The 22,966-nt window shown below is 45.1% G+C and overlaps 1 protein-coding gene across 1 annotated transcript in view; it reads left to right on the forward strand.

Annotated features, from left to right (window-relative positions):
* The window catches only part of SLC4A5 (solute carrier family 4 member 5), a 72,276-nt gene that overhangs the window by 24,561 nt on the left and 24,749 nt on the right, over positions 1–22,966 (forward strand). Inside the window, exons 5-15 of the mRNA XM_067470755.1 lie at positions 2,666–2,826; positions 3,739–3,891; positions 5,273–5,368; positions 6,314–6,369; positions 11,520–11,677; positions 13,198–13,285; positions 13,389–13,543; positions 15,251–15,409; positions 17,978–18,152; positions 18,722–18,855; positions 20,745–21,016. Of these exons, the coding sequence (XP_067326856.1) occupies positions 2,666–2,826; positions 3,739–3,891; positions 5,273–5,368; positions 6,314–6,369; positions 11,520–11,677; positions 13,198–13,285; positions 13,389–13,543; positions 15,251–15,409; positions 17,978–18,152; positions 18,722–18,855; positions 20,745–21,016 (1,607 nt within the window). The remainder of the gene's footprint in view (positions 1–2,665; positions 2,827–3,738; positions 3,892–5,272; positions 5,369–6,313; positions 6,370–11,519; positions 11,678–13,197; positions 13,286–13,388; positions 13,544–15,250; positions 15,410–17,977; positions 18,153–18,721; positions 18,856–20,744; positions 21,017–22,966) is intronic.

Genomic DNA, 22,966 nt, shown 5'->3' on the forward strand with positions numbered 1-22,966 from the left:
GACCTGTTCTTTTCTTTGAAGAGCAAATGAAATCCAGCTGGAATGTCCTTTTCCTTCCTGGCTCCTTGAGCATTTGCCCATTATTTTGCATTATTATTAGTATTAGCGGCATTAATATGGGATCCGCCTTCAGAGCCCGGCTGAGCCTCTTGGTCGGTCAGGAAGAACAAAGGCCCCGTTTTTGCCGTTTGCAAATCAGATCAATGTGGTGAGGTCAGGCGGCTCATAATATGGATTCTTTCCCTTTCGTGATTATTGCAGATCACTTGCCCGGAGCGTCCAAATGAGGAGCCACAAAATGACCTTGGCTGCATCCGCACTGCAAAACGGATGTAGATTAGCCCCACTTTAAATGCTGTGGAATGATGGGATTTGTAGTCTGACAAGGAGGAGGAATGCATACTGGCCCAAATTTAACTTCCGTGGCTCAGTGCTGTGGAATGATGGAATTTTGTAGTCTGACAAGAGGGATGAATGGCGATTGGCTGCATTTATTTATTTACTTACTTACTTACTTATTTACAGTATTTGTATACTGCTTTTCTCACCCCGAGGGGGACTCAAAGCGGTTTACATATAAGTAATGGCAAAATTCAATGCCAGTACAAACAATTACAATTATACACTACAATTAGACACAAATCAAGTTAAAAACAGTACATCCACAAGCAATAAAACAATCATTAAAACAATAAAACAGTCTCGTCCGTCGAATCGCCGTTCCATTCACTGTCTTTCTGAAATGTTGCATACATTTACTTCTACTGCCCGAAGACCTGATCCCAAAACCATGGTTTTAATTTTTTTCTAAAAGCCAGGAGGGAGGGAGCGGATCTTACCTCATTTGGGAGTGTGTTCCACAGGCGGGGGGCCACAGCCGAGAAGGCCCTGTCTCTCATCCCCGCCAGACGCATCTGTGCTGTTGACGGGAGCGAGAGCAGGGCCTCCCCGGATGATCTTAGATTACGAGGTGGGACGTAGGGGTGGATGCGTTCAGATGCATTTTAACTGTTTGATGCTTTGGGATGATGGGATTTGTAGTGTGACAAGGGGGGGTGAATGCAAACTGACCCCACTTTGACTGCTGTGGCTCAATGATTTGGGATGATGGGGTTTGTAGTATGACAATGGAGATTAATGCAGATTGGCTGCACTTTAACAGGGGGCCATCTACACTGTAGAATGAATGCTGGGCATTGTAGTCTGGGAAATGCTGTCCATTTTTAGTCAGTCAAATGCAGGGAATCCTAGTCCCACAGTGTTATTAGTGCCCAATCAGCAGAGCCAAGGCTTAGGAGCTACTTGAAATCACAGTCCTGCAATGTTGTTAGCTTCCAATAAACAGAGCCAACGGTGAGGGTTGCTGGGAGTTGTAGTCCTGCAATGTTGTTGGTGTCGAATCAGCAAAGCCAAAGCTGAGAATATAGCCTCACCATATTTTTGGTGTCCAATTGGCAGAGCCAACTGTGAGGGATGCTGGGAGTTGTAGTCCTGCAATGTTGTTTGTGTTGAATCAGCAAAGCCAAAGCTTAGAATCATAACCTCACCATATTTTTGGTGTCCAATCAGCAGAGCCAAGTGTGAGGGGATGATGGGAATTGTAGTCCTACAAAGCTGTTGGCATCCAATCAGCAGAGCCAAGCCTGGGAGGATGCTGGGAATTGTAGTCCATCATCCCGACAGATAGTCATCCAGCCTCTGTTTAAAAGCTTCCAAAGATGGAGCTTCCACTGGACTCTGAGGCAGAGAGTTCCACTGCTGAACAGCTCTTCTTACAGTCAGGAAGTTCTTCCTAAGGTTCAGGTACCCCTCTGCTACACATGCTCTATTCTGCCTTGGTCAGACCACATTGCCTAGAATCACACTGTGTCGAGTTCTGGGCCCTGCAATTGAAGGGAAATGTTGACTCTAAACTGGAATACTGTGTTCAGAGGAAAACGGCGATTCAAATGATCCAGGGTCTGGAGAACAAGCCCTGTGAGGAGCAACTGAAAGAGTTGGGCATGTTTAGCCTGTAGGAGAGAAGGCTGAGCAGGAGACGTTATGAGGGCCAGGGATCAAGTGGTGAAGGGAAGTCATAGGGAGGATTGAGCAAGCTTGTGATCTGCTGCCCTGGAGACTAGGACACAAGGGAGCAATGGCTTCAAATGACAGGAAAGGAGAACCCACCTGAACATGCTTTGAATGCGATTTTCCTGCTTCTTGGAAGAAAGGGGTTGGACTGGATGGCCCACCAGGTCTCTTCCAACTCTAGGATTCTATGATTCTAGGTGGAATCTCATTCTTTCCTATCATTTGAACCCATGGCTCCATTGAGTCCTAGTTTCCAGGGCAGCAGAAAACAAAGTCTGCTCCCTCTTCCTTATGGGACCCTTTCCCATAATTATCCATGGCTCCTCTCATGCCTGCTCACCACCTTCTTTTCTTTAAGAGTCCTCAGAGGGATTATTCATAGTCTCCGGACCTTGGATCATTTCAGTCTCCTTCTTCTTCTGGACTCCTTCCTGCTTAGAGTCAATCTCTCTTTTAAATTGCTTTGCCCAGAATTGGACACAATGTGATTCCAGGTGAAGAGATCTATGCTTCTTGCCTTCCTTCATTCCTTCCTATCTACCTTCCGTCCATCATCCTTCTTTCCATTCTCTCTCCCTCCCTCCTCCTTCAGGTGGATCAAGTTTGAGGAGAAGGTGGAAGAAGGCGGGGAACGCTGGAGCAAGCCGCACGTCTCCACCTTGTCCCTGCACAGCCTCTTTGAGCTCCGCACCTGCCTCCAGACCGGCACTGTCCTCCTCGACCTCGATGGCTACTCCTTGCCACAGATCATTGGTATTTATTTCTTACCATTATTACCATTGTTATTACTATTACTATTATTATTACTATAAACGGTTCTGGCCCAACTTATCTGTCTGAACGTATCTCCTCCTATGAACGAGCTAGGGTGTTAAGATCGGCTTGGGAGGCCATGCTCTCGGTCCCACCTGCATCACAAGTACGTTTGGCGGTGTCGCATCTCAGGGTAGATTCACCTTGCTCAAGACACCACCACACACCAAGGCTGTAGGTTTTGTAGTTTATTGAAGAAGAAAAAGCAAAATCAAAAACATAGAAGAAAAGTTGCAAAAGTTAAATAGACAAAACAGAGTCTTAAATGCAAATGCAAAGGTCCCAAGATCCAGAGGCAAATAACATGAAGTATATTCCTTTAGCATTGGTTAAACAAGAATCCATGACAGCATGACAAAGTCCCCAAAAACTCAAGAGCAAAACCAAAGTCCCAAAGAGCTAGAAGATTTCTCCAAAAGCCGAGGTAATTTCAGAGAAGTTAACAGGCTATAAGCAACATTGCACTGACAACGGACAGACTTCAATCAGATTGTTACATATGTTTCCCCAACATGAAAACATTAACCTCGAATTTCACGTTTGTTGGTAAGGCGCGCACTTCGGGGAAACCCTTAATTGCAAACAGTCCTCCCTAATCAAATCTCCATCTTCAAGGCCGGATCCCTCATTATCCTGAGACTGGTCTCCCTGGGAACTGAGAGGCCCTGAACTCCCAGAGGGGGCCGACTCCAACTCATCCACCTGCAGCTGTGAAGTTTCTATCAATTTCTGCACTTGCTGCTGACCATTAAAACCTTCAGGTTTTTTGTTGACTATCCTCTATGCAAACTGGAAATTAATCTTGGTCTCAATAGATGGAGGATAATAGTAAGTGTTCTTCCTTCCCTGCAGACGACGTGATTGACAAGCAAATAGAGGACGGCTTGCTGAAGCCAGAACTGAAGGAGAAGATCAGCTATGTTCTGCTGAGGAAACACCGGCACCAGACCAAGAAGCCCATCCACCGCTCTCTGGCCGACATGGGAAAGTCCGTCTCCAACACGAGTGAGAACCAAACAGGCCACTCATGGGGAAGGAGTCGGGGCAGAGGGCCCGCTTGGGTTGCAGTCTGAACTTTAGCTGTGCAGAGCGGAGGCAACGCAGCTTGTCCAAGGCTGCATCATGAGTCCCACGGCTAAGAGTTCAACCCCAATCGCCTGCTATGCTCAAAATATGGGGTGCATCTTCAGTTCATGTTTAGCCCAGTTTGACCCCCCTTGACGCGTTGTAGCTAAGAGAAAGGCTTCAGAGCTCTTGGGCAGACAAAGTCCAAGACTTGCTCAATAATAATAATAATAATAATAATAATAATAATAATAATAATAAAGACAGACAGCTGCTTTGAGTCTCCTTTGGGAGAGATAAAGTGGGGTATGAATAAATATAATAATGAGTTGTAATTTGGTGACACTCATTGCCCTTGCAAAACTGCAACTTCCATGCGTCTCTTATTTTACTAATATGGGGATAATATTATAATTTTACTGATTATAATATTGCTGACATATAAATATTATAGGGATCCTGAGTGCATCTACACTGCAGAGTTATCCCAGTTCAATCCCACTTGAAGGGCTGAGCAGTTGTTCGATTCAGTAGTTTGGGGACACCCGTTGGCCGGGAAACCAAAATGCCTTGCAAAACTACAGCTCCCATGCATCTGTTGCATTGTGCAATTAATTAATGATTAAAGTGGTGTCAAACTGCATTGATCCTGTAGTGTAAATGCAGCCCTGAAAGAGGACTGCAAGAAGGGGAGTACACATCGCCATCATCAGTGTATTATTATTATTATTATTGTTATTATTATTAGGAATACACATTATCAATTTGTTATTATTATTATTATTATTATTATTATTATTATTATTGGGTTGTTGTAGGTTTTTCCGGGCTGTATGGCCATGGTCTAGAGGCATTCTCTCCTGACGTTTCGCCTGCACTTTGGCAAGCATCCTCAGAGGTAGTGAGGATGCTTGCCAAAGTGCAGGCAAAACGTCAGGAGAGAATGCCTCTAGACCATGGCCATACAGCCCGGAAAAACCTACAACAACCTAGTGATTCCGGCCATGAAAGCCTTCAACATTATTATTATTATTATTAGCATGGGAGCTGTAGTTTTAAAATATACAAATATGCAAACATTAAAACAAGATTAAATATTAACTATTTAAAAATTCCCAGTTAGAAACCATTAAAACAGCTTGGAAAACAGAGAGGCAAGAAGGGAAAGGCTTTGTTGTTGATCCTTGGTGCAAACACCTTCTCTCTGAAACCACAGCCGGCCTGTAGAAATGGGCCTTTCTCATATTCCAAGGTTCTTGTTTCCATCGTAGGGAGAGGCAGGTAAGAAATAAAGTGCTGATGATGGTGATTCTGTTTGCAGACCGCAGCCCAGTCCGGAGCCCTGCAGCTGGAGTCAGCCTCCACCGTTCGTCTGAAGACCTCCGGATGCGGCAGAGTGCCAGCTATGGCCGACTGCGTGAGTGGACATCGAGAGACAGGATCCAAACACTTCCTAAAGAATGCATTCAATCCCATCTGAGTGTGGGAGGGAAAAAGAAACAGCTCTAGATCGTCCTCGGGTGGAAGGCGGGCAACAAACACCAGGCAATTTTGTTTTGGAGCTGGCAAAACCACCTCTGAGTACTCCTTGACTAGGAAAAGCCAGCCATGAATGCCTTTAAGGCACTGGATCCAACTGAGTTTGGAAGCTAAGCAGGGTCATATTTCAAAGGAACCTTCCCAGTAAGTCAGGTTTTCATTCCCAGCAGCATAGAATGGCAAGGAGGAGCAACCCACTACCACTAGCCCTTCTTCTCGGTGCAAGCTTCCCTTTGATGCTATGGAGTGTAGCCCTGTGCCCATGCTGAGTTATATTGGTCCATAGAATCACAGGAGCTTTGAATCCTAGATTTGGAAGGGACCCCCAAAGGCGACCTAGCCCTAGCCACCAGTTAATTCCAGTTGCTGCAGGTAATCTTTCAGCAGATGGAACGGAGCCCCCGGTGGCACAGTGGGTTAAACCTCTGTGCCAGCAGGACTGAAGACTGACAGGTTGCAGGTTCGAATCCGGGGAGAGGCAGATGAGCTCCCTCTATCAGCTCCAGCTCCTCATACGGGGACATGAGAGAAGCCTCCCACAAGGTTGATAAAAACATCAAATCATCCCCTGGGTGACGTCCTTGCAGACGGCCAATTCTCTCACACCAGAAGCAACTTGCATTTTCTCAAGTCGCTCCTGACATGACCACAAAAAAAAAAAGCGGATGGAACTGGCCAAACCACCTCTGAGGTTTCCTTTCCTTAAAAAAACCCCTGGGAATGCCATACACACATTGATGGGTGATGTGAAGGTACATATGATATCGAGCCTAAATTCCTTAAAGGTGCCAAATCCTAAACTGTGGACTTTGTCTCTCTCCAGGTCATGCGCAAAGCCGGAGCATGAATGACATTACAGACACGCCAAGCACAGACCAGGTAGGACATTCCTGGGAATCCCAGTGCAACTGCCTCCGTGCACCATTGAGCTTGAAGTGCGAGGAAACTGCAAATGCTGACATGATCAAGAGACGCTACAGCAGTGTTTTTCAACCTGAGGGTCGGGACCCCCGGGAGGGTCACGAGGCGGTGTCAGAGGGGTCATAAAATGCCATCAGAAAACACAGTATTTTCTGTTGGTCGTGGGGGTTCTATTTGGGAAGTTTGGCCAAATCGTTGGTGGGGTTCAGAAAGCTCTTTGATTGTAAGTGAACTATAATCCCAGCAACTACAACTCCCAAATGTGAAGATCTATTTTCCTCAAACTCCACCAGTGTTCACATTTGGGCATATTGAGGATTCATGCCAAGTTTGGTCCAGATCCATCATTGTTTGAGTCCACAATGCTCCCTGGATGTAGGTGAACTACAACTCCATAACTCAAAGTCAATGCCCACCAAACCCTTCCAGTATTTTCTATTGGTCATGGGAGTTCTGTGTGCCAAGTTTGGTTCAATTTCATTGTTGGTGGAGTTCTGAGTGTTCTTTGATTATAGGTGAACTATAAATCCCAGCAACAACAACTCCCAAATGACAAAATCAATCCCCCACCCACCCTTACCAGCATTCAAATTTGGGCTTATCGGATATTTGTGCCAAATTTGGTCCGGTGAATGAAAATACATTCTGCATATCAGATATTTACATTATAATTCATACAATTACAGTTATGAAGTAGCAACAAAATAATTTTATGGTGGGGGGGGAGGGTCACCACAACATGAGGAACTGTATTAAGTGGTCGCAGCATTAGGAAAGTTGAGAAACACTGCGCTACAGCAAAAGCACTCCCCTGATCTATCAGATTTGCAAGTCTATCCGAATATAGTAGTTTTGTGTTACTTGTTTTGGCAAAGCCCTTGGTGTGCTACAAGAAGTCAAAATCAACATAATGTGATTCTGTTGTCGAAGGCTTTCATGACCAGATTCACTAAGTTGCTGTTAGTTTTCCAGGCTGCCTGACCATGTTCCAGAAGCATTCTCACCTGATGTTTCACCCACATCTATGGAAGGCATCCTCAGAGGTTGTGCGGTTTGTCCAGGGTGGGAGAAAAAGAACTCTTGTCTGCTTGAGGCAAATGTGAATGTTGCAGTTGGCAACCTTGATTAGCATTAAATGGCCTTTAAGCTTCAAAGCCTGGCTTCTTACTTCCTGGGGGAATCCTTTCTTGGGAGATAATTAGCTGGCCCTGATTGTTTCTTGTCTGGAACTCCCTTGTTTTCTGAGTGTTGCTCTTTATTTACTGTCCTGATTTTGGAGGGTTTTTTAAAAAAAATTCTGGGAGCCAAATTGTGTTCATTTTCATGGTTTCCTCCTTTGCTGAAATTGTCCACGTGCTTCTTGTGAATTTAAATGGCTTCTCTGTGTCGCCTGACATGGTGGCTGTCAGAATGGTCCAGCATTTCTTTGTTCTCACATAATATGCTGTGTCCAGGTTGGTTCATCAGGTGCGCTGCTATGGCTGACTTCTCTGATTGGATTAGCCTGCAGTGCCTTTCGTTTTCCTTGATTTATGCCTGGGCAACCAGAGAAGTCAGCAATACTAGAGCAATTTGGTACCAGTATTTAAAAAACCTCTAAAATCAGGACAGTAAAGAAAGAGCAACACTCAAAACAGAGGAATTCCGGACAGGAAGCAATCAGGGCCAGCTAACACCTCCCAACAAAGGATTCCCCCAGGCAAGAAGCAGCCAGGCCTTGAAGCTGCAAGGCTAGCCAATGCTAATCAAGGTGGCAACATTCACACACACCTCAAACAGACAAGAGTTATTTCTCCCACCTTGGACATTATTCCACAGATATATAAACTCCTCTTGCATAGTTTCCAACAGACCTCACAACCTCTGAGGATGCTTGCCATAGATGCGGGCGAAACGTCAGGAAAAAATGCTTCTGGAACATGGCCAGGAAGTCCAGAAAACTCACAGCAACATAGTGTAATGGTTGCAAAATTGAGGCACAGACCATGTGGACCTCCCAGTATTGTCAGGCTGCACTTCCTATCAGCCCTCAAGATATAACCAAGGGTGAGGGATGCTGGGAGTTGCAGTCCACCCACAGCATCTGCATGGTCCTTACTTTTGCTTTGCAATATCAACAACATTGCACAACCCGGTTGCCTTCAAAAGCCAGGCCAGAATTCTCCAAGGAAGCTCTTGCAGATCTAAAACTGCTGCTCTGCGCTTTGGATTTAAGTTGGTGCCCTTTGCCACTTTGCTTTTCCTCCCTGCTTTGGTGTTTGTTTGTTGTTGAGGGAGAATAATGGGTGTATATGGGAAGGGTGAAAGTGGTAAAGGCACGAGGGGCATTTCCCTCCCAAAAGAACACCGGGCATTAATTCGTTCGGAAGGCCCTGACAAAGGGGTTTTACAGGGAGTTTTACATGCAGCTTAGCGTTTGGTCAGTCGGTCGCTCTTAACTCCTGCACTCCACTTAGTCAGCTTCTCCTCCAGCGTGGATTTAAAGGCTTAGAAGCAAAAGGAGGGGGCTGCAAGGAGGAGGGGGGCCTTTTGCCGTATTCACATACCTCTCCTTATGCCAAGTGGGGCAGATTAGCCCAAAGCACAGCCAGGTGCAAGTTGGACCCCCTCAGAGCAGAGAATAATGCAACAGCCTCCCTTCAATGGGGCCAAGAGCCTGTTCTTTGCAACGAAGGGGTCCTCATCCAAAGGGTGTCAAATGCTTTCATGGCTGGAATCACTGGGTTGGTGTGAGTTTTCTAGGCTGAATGGCCATGTTCCAGCAGAATTCTCTCCTGACATTTCACCTGCATCTGTGGCTAATGGCATCCTCAGAGATTCTGTTGGCAGTGAAGCAAGTGGAGTGTATATGTATGTATGGAATTCCAGGGTGGGAATTCCATAGATACATATACTTAAAGCAAATGTGATTGTGCAAGCTTGAATAGTATTGAGTAGCCATGAAGTTTGCAAAGTCAATCCATGAAGAAGCCTCCTGTCCTCTGTTGCCTGGCGGCATCCTCTGTTTGGGAGGTGTTAACTGTCCCTTGATTGGGCTGTTGTAGGTTTTTTCAGGCTATATGGCCATGTTCTAGAGCAGGGGTCCTCAAACTAAGGCCCGTGGGCCAGATACAGCCCTCCAAAGTCACTTACCCGGCCCTTGCTCAGGGTCAACCTAAGTCTGAAACGACTTGAAAGCACACAACAACAACAATCCTATCTCATCAGCCAAAAGCAGGTCCACACTTCTCATTGAAATACTAATGTTTATATTTGTTAAAATTGTTCTTCATTTTAATTATTGTATTGTTTTTAAGTGTAGTTTTTTTGCACTACAAATGAGATATGTGCAATGTGCATAGGAATCTATTCATGTTTTTTTCTTTTAAACTTGAATCCAGCCCTCCAATAGTTTGAGGGACTGTGGCCTGGCCCTCTGTTTAAAAAGTTTGGGGACCCATGTTCTAGAGGCATTGTCTCCTGATGTTTCACCTGCATCTGTGGCAAGCATCCTCAGAGGTAGTGAGGTCTGTTAGAACTAGGAAAACGGGTTTATATATCTGTGAAATGACCAAGGTGGGACAAAGGACTCTTGCCTGTTGGAGCTAGGCGTGAATGTTTCAACTGACCACCTTGATTAGCATTTAATGGCCTGGCAGTGCCTGGGGCAATCTTTTGTTGAGAGCTGATTAGATGTCCCAGATTGTTTCCTCTCTGTTGTTTTGCTGTTGTAATTTTAGCGTTTTTTAATACTGGTAGCCAGATTTTGTTCATTTTCATGGTTTCCTCCTTTCTTTTGAAATTGTCCACATGCTTGTGGATTTCAAAGTCTTCTCTGTGTAGTCTGACATGGTGGTTGTGAGAGTGGTCCAGCATTTCTGTGTTCTCAAATAATATGCTGTGTCCAGGCTGGTTCACCAGGTGCTCTGCTATGGCTGACTTCTCTGATTGAAGTAGTCTGCAGGCCCTTCCATGTTCCTTGATTCGTGTTTGGGCAATGCTGCGTTTGGTGGTCCCTATGTAGACTTGTCCACAGCTGCATGGTATACGGTAGACTCCTGTAGAAATGGGAGGATCCCTCTTGAACTTTGCTGAATGTAGCATTTGTTGGATTTTCTTGGTGGGTCTGTAGATAGTTTGTATGTTGTGTTTCCTCATCAGCTTCCCTATGCGGTCAGTGGTTCCCTTGATGTAAGGCAAGAACACTTTTCCTCTGGGTGGATCTTTGTCTTGATTCTCATGGCTTGTTCTCGGTCTTGCAGCTCTTCTGATGTCTGAGGTGGAGTCTCCATTGGCCTGTAGAGCCCAGTTTAGGTGGTTCAGTTCATCTTGGAGGAGGTGGGGTTCACAGATTCTTTTTGCACGGTCTGCCAAGGCCTTAATGATGCTTCTTTTTTTTGACTTGGGTGATGGTTGGAGTTTTTATGTAGATATCTATCTGTGTGTGTGGGTTTTCTATAAATGGTGTGACCCAGTTGTTGATCTGGTTTACGGATGACTAGGACATCTAGAAAAGGCAGTCTTCCTTCATTATCTTTTTCCATGGTGAATTGGATGTTTGGGTGGATGCTGTTAAGATGGTCCAGGAACCTGTTTAGTTCTTCTACTCCATGGCTCCAAATGGTGTCTGGAGTCCTCCTGTTCTGTTAAGGTTTTGCAATGGACAAAACAAGTCCAATGCAAAATATCCAGAGAATGAGTCCAATTCAAACATCCACAAAGAAAGGCTGATACAAAAATCCACAAAATATCTCCAGTGCAAAGTATCCACAAAACAAGGCTGATACAAAGCATCCACAAAACAAGTCCAATGCTAACATCCACAAAGTAAGGCTGATAAAAAGCATCCACAAAATATCACTGTTGAACTGTTGCATTGGACAAAACATGTCCAGTGCAAAGGATCCACAAAACAAGCCTGACACAAAACATTCACAAAACAAATCCAATGCAAACATCTATAAAACAAAGCACCCATGTTGCAAAGTATCCGCAAAAGGAGTCCAGTGGGAACATTCACAAAACAAGGCTGATACAAAGCACCCACAAATACAAAACCCATACAAAGCATCCCCGAAACCAACCCTTCAGCTCCTGACCCCATTTTTTCCCTTCCTTTCCCTTTGCAGCTGAAGAACAAGTTCATCAAGAAGATCCCCAAAGACGCAGAGGCCTCCAACGTCCTAGTGGGCGAAGTGGACTTCCTGGAGAAGCCCTTTGTCGCCTTTGTCCGGCTCCTGCAGTCCACTATGCTGGGCGGCGTCACCGAAGTCCCCGTCCCAACCAGGTAGGACAAGAAGGGAGGGAGCAGGGGGAGAGAGAGATTGCGTGGTGAGATGTGTTCCACACTGGGCATGCATAGAGTAGCAGCAGGGTAGCATAGCACAAGGCCAGATGTCTTCACTGTGTCTGGTTGTGATCCCCAGGATGTGCCAGTTGGCTTTCATATGACATTATTTCTAGGACCCACTTTTTGCTTGATATTCAGGCAGTGCTTCTTGTAGGTCAGAGCACGGTCCAGAGTGACTCCCAGGTATTTGGGTGCGCTGCAATGCTCCAGTGGGATTTCTTCCCAGGTGATCCTCAGAGCTCGGGATGCTTGTCTGTTCTTAAGGTGAAAAGCACATGTCTGTGTTTTAGATGGATTAGGGATCAGCTGGTTTTCCCTGTAATAGGCAGTAAGAGCACCTAGAGCTTCGGAGAGCTTCTGTTCAACCATCTCAAAGCTCCCTGCTTGAGCGGTGATGGCACGATCATCAGCATGGATGAAACTCTCTGTCCCTTCTGGCAGTGGCTGGTCATTTGTGTAGGTGTTGAACATGGATAGAGCAAGCATGCTCCCCTGAGGCAGGCCGTTATTCTGTTTCCGCCATCTGCTTCTCTGGCCCTGGAACTCAACAAAAAAGCTCCTGTTTTGTAGCAGATTTCCTATGAGACAGGTGAGGTGGTAGCCCTTTGCCATCTCAAAGCTCCCTGCTTGAGCAGTGATGGCATGATCATCTGCATAGATGAAACTCTCTGTCCCTTCTGGCAGTGGCTGGTCATTTGTGTAAATGTTGAAAAGAACCTGTGCTTTAAAGTTATTGAAAAGTTCTTTATAGCATAGATCCAGCCTAAAATGTTATTGGAAGACTGTGTGCAAGCTGTGCTTGATGCAAACCCAGCTCAAATTACACTTATGTTCTCTTTCCTTTACTTGGTGCCATTGGTCCACCCACAGTGTAGAATGAATGCAGTTTGGCACCATTTTAACTTCCTGGGTGCAAGGCTATGAAATCCTTTACTTGGCGCCATTGATCCACCCACACTGTATAAGGAATGCAGTTTGGCACCATCTTAACTTCCCGGGTCCAAAGCTATGAAATCCTTTACTTGGTGCCATTGGTTCACCCACACTGTAGAAGGAATACAGTTTGGCACCATTTTAACTGCCCAGGTTCAAGGCTATGAAATTTTTGGAGTCATAGTTTTACAAGGGATTGTGCCTTCTTTGCTCTGTCCAAAAATATAAGTCCTACGTTTCCATAGCATTGAGCCCTAAACTGGTATCAAACCGCATTTATTCTACAGTACAGATACAACCTCTGAAAGGTGGGCATTGTATGGCCATTTCAAACCAAATCTGTGTCTCTGATCAATGTGACATTTTCTTTTGCATGCTTGGAAATGACATTGTTTTTACAAATTTATTCCTATTGCCACCCCATGAGACCTCCTCCTGTTAAGAAGGAAATACTTTGCCTTTAAATCCAAGAGCATCACCACAGAATAGTTTGCCAAACCAGCCTCCTTTTCTTCTTCCGCCAGATTCCTCTTTATCCTTTTGGGTCCCACTGGAAAAGCCAAATCCTACAATGAAATCGGCCGCGCCATTGCCACCCTCATGGTGGATGATGTGAGTATGTCTTGCCAGAAGGTTGTCTTCAGCCTATTTGTGAATTTGGATTATCATCCTGCAGGTAACTCAATCTAATGATATTTCTTGCGTTGGCTTCCAGCTCTTCAGTGATGTGGCCTACAAAGCACGCGACCGGGAAGACCTCATCGCCGGAATTGATGAATTTCTGGATGAAGTCATTGTCCTTCCGCCAGGAGAATGGGACCCAAACATCCGGATAGAGCCGCCCAAGAAAGTGCCATCTGCTGATAAGAGGTAGAGGACACATCCCAAATTGCAGCCCCTTCTTTTAAGCTAATTGGGGCAAAGTGTAGCAGGGTTCAGCTAAAGGTAAATAACAAAGACAGCTTCAGGTGCATCTACACGAGGCATGGGCAAACTTGGGCCTTCCCTCCCAGGGCTTTTGGACTGCAACCCCCACAATTCCTACTTACTTACTTAGGTGATCCCTCGTTGGCCGAGTAGGATAGTCCCAGGAGCAGTATTCTTGTGGGTCCGTATGTGGCTGTGGAGCCCTATTCTTGATCTGCATCTTCTTCCGCAGTGAGGGCATCGGTTTCCAGATGGAAGGCAGTCTCGGTCGAGGTTGGCTTGATGCGCCTTCCTATTGGCACATTTCTCTCTTCCACCCTCAATTCGTGCCTCTTCAAATTCTGCAGCACTGCTGGTCACAGCTGACCTCCAGCTGGAGCTCTCAAGGGCCAGGGCTTCCCAGTTCTCAGTGGCTATGCCAGAGTTTGTCGTGGGAGTTCTGTGTGCCATATTCGGTTCAATTCCATCATTGGTGGAGTTCAGAATGCTCTTTGATTGTAGGTGAACTATACATCCCAATAACTACAACTTGCATATGTCAAGGTCTATTTTCCCCCAAGAGCGCCTCAAGAGCGCCCCTGGGCAAAATCAACTATACTGCAAATGCTTACTTTGCGTAATGGATTGAGCCGCCTCTGTACTCGAGCATAAGCCTAGTTTTTCAGCCCTTTTTTTAGACTGAAAAAAATCCCCTCGGCTTATACTCGAGTCAAGGTTATTTATTATTTTACTCCGCTATTAGTATTATTTTTATTACATTTATTATTTTACTTTATTATTATTATTATTATTATTATTATTATTATTATTATTACATTCACATTATTTTACTCTATTATTACTTTTATTGCATTTATTATTTTACTCTATTATTGTTATTATTACATTTATTACTTTATTATTATTATTACTATTATTATTAAATTTTCATTATTTACTCTATTATTTTTATTACATGTTATTACAGTTATTATTTTATTCTATCATTATAGGTAATAGGTAAGCACATTTACATTGAAGGAGGTTAGAATAATGGTTGAATCAGAGTTGGGCAGTCTTATCTTAAATTACAGGAGCCCCCAGTGGCGCAGTGGGTTAAACCCCTGTGCTGGCAGGACTGAAGACCGACAGGTCGCAGGTTCAAATCCGGGGAAAGGCAGATGAGCTCCCTCTGTCAGCTCCAACTCCCCAAGCAGGGACATGAGAGAAGCCTCACACAAGGATGATAAAAACATCAAACCATCTGGGCGTCCCCTGGGCAACGTCCTTGCAGATGGCCAATTCTCTCACACCAGAAGCGACTTGCAGTTTCTCAAGTCGATCCTGACATGGCAGAAAAAAAATCTTAAATTACAGTTTTGTGTAAATACTCAAAAACATTTAACCTACTGACGATTACCAGTAGCAGCTACATTTCTCACCCTTGGCTTATACTTGAGTCAATACGTTTTTCCAGTTTTTTATGGTAAAATTAGGTCCCTCAGCTTATATCCGGGTCGGCTTATACTCGAGTATATACGGTACTTTGCTCTTTGCAAGGCTTCGTTGCATTTTTCTTTGCAAGGCTGCATGCTTTTCCTTCAAAGTCAGGATTCCATTGCTTCTCTCCAAAGCTCCCACTTTGCTCAATGCTTTTCATGTCCTCCACAGGAAATCGGTGTTTTCCCTGAGCGATGCAGGGCAGATGAATGGGGCGGCCGGTGGAGCTGGAGGAGGAGGAGGCGGTGGAGGAGGAGGAGGCGGCGGCAGCGAAGACGAGGAGATGCCAGCGGTGCACGAAATTGGGGAGGAGTTGATGTGGACTGGAAAGTAAGTAGAAGGACACTGATGTAGGCAGTAATGCAAAAGCAGAAGCTGCTTTTGAGGCAGGGCATGCCCTGGGTGTATTTCTTTCAGCAAGGGTGCCGTAAAGAGGCCCCTGTGCCATGAATCCTATTATAATGTTATTTAATCCATTTTCAGTGGGACAGGGTGCATCAGACACTTTCAGAGAAAGAAAGAAGTAGACACACAGGCTCCAGTAATAGTAGTAGTAGTAATAACACAACAGGTAGCATACCACCCCCTGTTGTGCCAGCTCCACTGACTGCTGATCCAATTCCGAGCATAATTCAACGTGCTGGTCTTGACCTGTAAAACCCTATATGGCTCAGGTCCAGCGTATCTGTCCAAACGTATCTCCTTCTACGTCCCACCTCAGAGCTTAAGATCTTCTGGGGAGGCCCTGCTCTCAGCTCCGCCTTTGTCTCAAACATGTTTGGTGGTGATGAGGGACAGGGCCTTCTCGGTGGTAGCCCCCCGCCTGTGGAATTCGCTTCCCGGGGAAATTAGGTCATCACCATCCCTCCTCACCTTTAGAAAGAAGGTCAAAACATGGTTGTAGAACCAGGCCTTTGGGCAATCAGGTTAAAGGACAATTGATAATGTTTGACTATGGCTTGGAAGTGGATTTGGATAAGTTAATGCAGAGTAATCATTAGTATATGGCTAGATAAATAGCCACCAGACGGTCAATCGCTAAATGGATCGTGTAAGTATACTGTTAGGAGCCTCCAGTGGCGCAGTAGGTTAAACCCCTGTGCAGGCAGGACTGAAGACCAACAGGTCACAGGTTCGAATCCGGGGAGAGGCGGATGAGCTCCCTCTATCAGCTCCAGCTCCTCATGCGGGGACATGAGAGAAGCCTCCCACAAGGATGATAAAACATCAAATCATCCGGGCGTCCCCTGGGCAACGTCCTTGCAGACGGCCAATTCTCTCACACCAGAAGCGACTTGCAGTTTCCCCGGTCGCTCCTGACACGACAAAAAAAAGTATACTGTTTTAATCTTTATTTATTAATGTTCATGCTTTTTAATTGCTATATTTGCTTATTTGTATTTTATGATGCGGCATTGAATTATTGCCAATTGGAAGCCGCCCCGAGTCCCCCCAGGGGTTGAGAAGGGCGGGGTAAAAATGTTTGAAATAAATAAATAAATAAAATAATAGTAACAACAACAACAACACCTTTATTTCTACCCCGCCGCCACCTCTCATGGGGTCTTGGAGCAACTCACAAAATAGCCCGCAGAGATGCTGTACATAAAATACACAACACATAAAAAAAAATGCAACCACATGAAAAAATAATAACATTACATAAACTAGATATAAAAATTGGATAAAGCAACCTCTGTTAAAATTGAATCAGTTAAAAGATCAGTCTAATCAATATAGCAGTCCAGTTGGATGCATACAAGATGTAGATAAAAAGAGCTAAGTGATTGGCAGCCCATTCTGGTTACTGTCTGAACAGTAAATGCCTGCTGATGAAGCCGAGTTTTCCACTCTTTCTGAAAGTGTTGCCAGGCCTTAATAGGTCCTTAGGCAGACCCCAATCATACAAATTCATTCAATCCACTCGTCATCACACCTGTCTGGGCCTTTCATGGCTGCTCATCATAAAATCCTAAAGTTCAAAGGAACATTGAAAAAATAATTTACACCAGTGGTTCTCAACCTGGGGTCCCCAGATGTTTTTGGCCTACAACTCCCAGAAATCCTAACAGCTGGTAAACTGGTTTCTGGGAGTTGGGGTTTCTGGGAGTTGTAGGCCAAAAACATCTGGGGACCCCAGGTTGAAAACCACTGATTTACACTTTTCCTGCTTCTTGGCAGGGGGTTGGACTGAATGGCCCACAAGGACTCTTCCAACTCAGTGATTCTATGATTCTAGGCAATATATTCAATATATGTGAGAGGAAGCCATAGGGAGGAGGGAGCAAGCTTGTTCCCTGGAGACATGAACATGAGGAAGAACTTCCTGACTGTGAGAGCCGTTCAGCAGTGGAACTCTCTGCCCCGGAATGTGGTGGAGGCTCCTTCTTTGGAAGCTTTTAAACAGAGGCTGGATGGCCATCTGTCAGGGGTGCTTTGAATGCAATTTTCCTGCTTCTTGGCAGGGGGTTGGATTGGATGGCCCATGAGGTCTCTAGGATTCTATGATTCTATTAATCTGGCCCTAATGGGACCATTTGGGGACTTTTATGCCCAGATCGTGGGCATCTAGTTTTGTTCTGAATGTTTAAAAAGGAATCATAAAATCTATCCCCAAATTGCAGAACAAATGTAGTTTGACACCACTTGAACTCAATGCTATGGCAACCTGGGAGTTATAGTTTTGCAAGGTCTTGAGCCTTCTCAGCCAAAGGGTGTAAACTACAGCTCCCGGGATTCCATAGCATTCAAGTGTTGTCAAACTGGTTTAATTCTGCAATGTGGATGCCCTCTTGGGGAGTGAGAATGAAGCCAGGAAAAGCCTAGGGTGGATTCCTTGCTCCACTGGACTGGAACTGGGTGTGATGCCTCTCTCTGCTCTTGCTCTGCTTCCCCCAGGTTTTGCGGAGGCCTCTACCTAGATATCAAGCGAAAGCTGCCCTGGTTCCCCAGCGACTTCTACGAAGGTTTCCACATCCAGTCCATCTCCGCCATCCTCTTCATCTACCTGGGCTGCATCACCAACGCTATCACCTTTGGGGGACTGCTGGGGGACGCCACAGAGAACTACCAGGCAAGATCCTCCAGGGTGGAAGAATGGGCCACGACTTATCCGGGGGGGGGGGGGGGGGTGTTTATGTCTAGTTCCTCATCATCAACTTCCTCCTCTTCCTCCTTTTCCTCTTCCTCCCTCTTCTTTTTCTCTTCCTCCTCTTTCTCCTCCTCTTCCTACTTCACCTTTTCCTCTTCCTCATCCTCCCCTCTTTCTCCCTCTTCTTTCTGTTCGTCCTCCCTACTGTTCTTCTTTCCCCCTCTTCCTTCTCCTTCCTCCTCCATCTCCTCTTCCTCTTTGTCCTCTTTCCTTTCTCCTCTTCCTCCTTTTCCTCCACCTCCTCTTCCTCCTCTTCTTCTTCCTTTTCCTCTTCTTCCTCCTCCTCCTCCACCTCCTCTTCTTCTTTGTCCTCTTTTCTTTCTCCTCTTCCTCCCCCTCCTCTTCTTCCTCTCCTCTTCCTTCTCCTTCCTTCCTTCTCTTCTTCCTTCCTTCTCTTCCTCCTCCTTATCTTCTTCCTCTTCCTCCTTCCTTTTCCTCCCCTCTTCCTCGCTGTCCTCTTTTCTCTCTCCTCTTCCCCTTCTTCCTTGCAGGGAGTCATGGAGAGCTTCCTGGGCACGGCCATGGCAGGAGCCATGTTCTGCTTCTTTGCTGGGCAGCCCCTCATCATCCTCAGCAGCACTGGCCCCATCCTTATCTTTGAGAAGCTGCTCTACGATTTCAGCAAGTGAGTAAAGCCCTTCTTGCCCCAACGAGGGCTTCCACATCCTTTCCTTTTTCCTGCTTCTCAGGCTTGGCTTTTGCACAAAGTCAGAACAGGGATCTGTTTTAAGTATGTGTGTGTGTGTGTGTGTGTATGTATATATATATGTGTGTGTGTGTGTGTGTGTATACACACATACATACATACACATATATTATTATTATTATTATTATTACAGGTTCTTATACCCCGCCCTTCTCACCCCGAGGGGGACTCAGGGCGGCTTACAAAAGCGAGGCACCATTTGATGCCCGCGTCACACAACAATCAATACAAAATTATTACAAATTCATAGTTAACAATTCATACATAATGAATTGACGCGGGCATACACATACACATACACACACACACATTTACACACACATGCAAGCTTTGGATTGCCTAGGGAAGGGTGAAGCCCTGGGGGTTCAGAAGATTTTATCTCACTTATTGTCCCTTTGAGAATGGGATTTTGGAAAAATTGGCTTGTTGTAGAAGCGAGGACTGGAGATAAAGCTTCACTCCACAACCACCGCGATAATAACTTTTCCAGGAGTTGGTTTTCCTTTCTTCCGACGTGCAGATTCCTCTCACTCCCTGTTATCTCAGCCCTGTTTTTAACTTGGAGTCATTTGTAATTTGGATGTTTGTAACTCAGTGACTACCTATAGTATTAGAGATCTGGAAGGGACCCCCAAAGACCATCTGGTCCAGCCCCCTTCTTTCTGCTAGGCAGGAAGACACCATCCAATCCCTCCTGACAAAGGACTATCCAGCCATAGATAGGTTTGAGGTACAGGCAGTCTCCAAGGGGAATATTCCTCTTCCTTCCTGTTGTCTCAGCCCCATTGTTCTTAACTAGGAGTCATTTGCAATTAGGATGTTCATAACTCGGGGACTACCTATGTGTATGTGTGTGTGTGTCCTGTGCAATCACTGAAAAAATGTCTCAATACTCACTATGAAATTAGTGGAGGGGAAGGGGGGGGGGATTCATTTCTAAAGTGTTTCCAAAATTGGACGAGATTTGTATCATAAGTATTTTATTTATTTATTTATTTATTTATTTATTTATTTACAGCTTTTATAGTCCGCCCTTCTCACCCCGCAGGGGACTCAGGGCGGATTAAAGTGTACACATATATGGCAAACATTCAATGCCAATTTTGACATACGAACATATACAGACATACACAGAGGCTATTTAACTTTTTCTGGCTGCCAGGGGAGCTGTCGCTTTCATCGTCCATCTGCGACGCTGATGAAGCACTTCCGCATTCCCCGCATGCTTCCCCGCTGGAATGCTTTTGCTGGGGTCTTCTTTATGGCCTCATAAATCAGTTAATTTAGCCTCCCCACACTTTAAGGTGGTACCTTATTTTCCTACTTGATGCAGATGCAACTGTCTTTCGGGTCGCAAAGGTCGACAACAGGCTACACACGATTGGTTGGAAACCTACTCCAACCCGGGCTGGCTTCGAACTCATAACCTTTTTGGTCAGAGTGATCTTAATGCAGCTGACACTCAGCTAGCTGCACCACAATCCTGGTGCTATAACAAGTTAACTACTTTTTGGTCACTTTTTGTTAAGTAATTATGCAAATGAAGAAACTTCGGGGGCTGCTTTCTCCCTCATTGCTAGAGCAATTGGAGTGAAATTTGCTACAGTGGTAGAACACACTAACCACTGTGAGCCCATCACATTTCAGAACGTTTCACTCATCCACAGATTTTTGGGGAATTTTCAAAGTTTGTACAAACGACATTTTTTTAACAAAACTACAAGAGCGATCTGCTTGAATTTTCTGTCCAATGTCACAAGATAACACGCTTAATGTATACACCTATTGCATTGGCCTTTTGGCCCCAGGGGCAACAGCATAGACTACATGGAGTTCCGGCTGTGGATCGGTCTGCACTCGGCGCTGCAGTGCCTGATCCTGGTGGCCACAGATGCCAGCTTCATCATCAAGTATATCACCCGCTTCACAGAGGAGGGCTTCTCCACCCTCATCAGCTTCATCTTCATCTACGACGCCATTAAGAAAATGATCGGCGCCTTCAAGTACTACCCCATCAACTCTGACTTCAAGCCCGACTACGTGACACTCTACAAGTGCGAGTGCCTCGCCCCGGACCCAGGTGAGCCCAACAGCCCCTGATCTCTGTTTGAATGTATATATATCTGTGCTAGGAGGCAGTCCGATGGCAAGCACTACAATAGCCCTTTGCATCTTGCTGGGTGTAAACAGCCATCTGTCCTTGCCATGCACTAGTCCAATTGCAATGCCACGGAGCCCCAGAAATTGTTGCAGCCCAGCCACTTATTTGATACCTTTTCACTCAAATATATCTCAGCCAACAGGAATCAATCAACTGATTTAAAGTTTATTAAAGAAAGGAGTGTTCTATAGAAAAAGCTAATTCAAAAATGCATCCCAGGGTACAAAATAGAAAAGTATTTCCAAGGTATACATAAAAGGCAAAAGCAGAAGTACATCCCAAATACTGATTTCAAAAATCATTCCGCAATATACGTTACAGTCATAATATTCTTTATGCAGCAAACAGCAGACCAATACTAAAAGTAAAGCCAAAAATCCACCAAACTTAGAAAAAGAACTGTATCCAAAACGTGATCCCCCAATTCCAGAACAAGAAAACATGGCAAGGAAACAAGGCCAGAAGCTCCTATCCTGGAACACATGAAAAAGGTGACTTTCTCTTGAAAATTCAAAGTTGTTCTCACCCAGAACAACTCAAGGGGCTGACTTATTTATTTATTTATTTACAGCTTTTATATTCTGCCCTTCTCACCCCGCAGGGGACTCAGGGCGGATTACAGTGTACACATATATGGCAAACATTCAATGCCAATTTTGACATACAACATAAACAGACATAGACAGAGGCTATTTAACTTTTTCTGGCCGCCAGGGGAGCTGTCGCTTTCATCGTCCATCTGCGACACTGATGAAGTACTTCCGCATTCCCCGCATGCTTTTGCTGGAGTCTTTTTTTTTTATGGCCTCATAAATTAGTTAATTTAGTCTCCCCACACTTTAAGGTGGTACCTAATTTTCCTACTTGACAGATGCAACTGTCTTTCGGGTTGCAAAGGTCGACAACAGGCTACACACAATTGGTTGGAAACCCACTCCAACCCAGGCTGGCTTTGAACTCATGACCTTTTGGTCAGAGTGATCTTAATGCAGCTGACACTCAGCCAGCTGCGCCACAATCCTGGTGTGTTAAGAAACCAAATCCATTCCCATGGAGACACTATCAGTAGAACACCTGGAATCCTGTTGTTTATCTTTCAAATACTGGGAAAACCTTAATTGCCTTTCCTTGGCACTTTCTCTCCGTAACTGGAGGCGCTATGTTACAGGCAGCAACCCAGCCTCTTCCATCTCCCTCGCCTCCTTCTCAGAGTCAGGAGAAGGAGGCAAGGGAAACATTAGGCTACGTTTTCTGGGAAACATTCTCACTAAACGCAGATCCGTCTGGAAGGCAATTCCAGTGGAGAGCTGCTTTTTCCCTGAGGGACTACAGATAAAGGGACACCCATTCAGGAACATCAGGCCCCACCACCCAAAGGTCCCTCTCCTTCTCAGACCAGACTCAAAAGAAATGGCCATCTGTGCTGGGCAATAGTCCGAACGCCGCATTTAGCTCAAGGGAGCTCTGGGAATAACATTGGGGGCTTCCTTGTTTGCAAATACCCATTTGTCCATGCCAAGCACTAGTCCAATTGCAATGCCACCTAGCCCCAGAAATGTTCCTTTGGAGCTTCTCACATGTTATTTTCAGGTATTGTTATGCTTTTTTCTATTACAATGTATGTACTGTACTGATGGACGTGGCCTCATGTAAGCCGCACCAAGTCCCCCTGGGGGAGATGGAGCAGGGTATAAATAAAGTTATTATTATTATTATTATTATTATTATTATTATTATGGATTTTCCAACATGTAAATTACATCCAAAACATTGAGAATAAAATAGGAACTGAAATAGAATACACACACAAAGAGAATGCCATACTATTCCCTCCCCATATCTCCCAATTAAAACTAACAAATTATTGCC

The sequence above is a fragment of the Anolis sagrei genome, chromosome 7, assembly GCF_037176765.1.
Source record: "Anolis sagrei isolate rAnoSag1 chromosome 7, rAnoSag1.mat, whole genome shotgun sequence".
NCBI lineage: Eukaryota > Metazoa > Chordata > Lepidosauria > Squamata > Dactyloidae > Anolis > Anolis sagrei.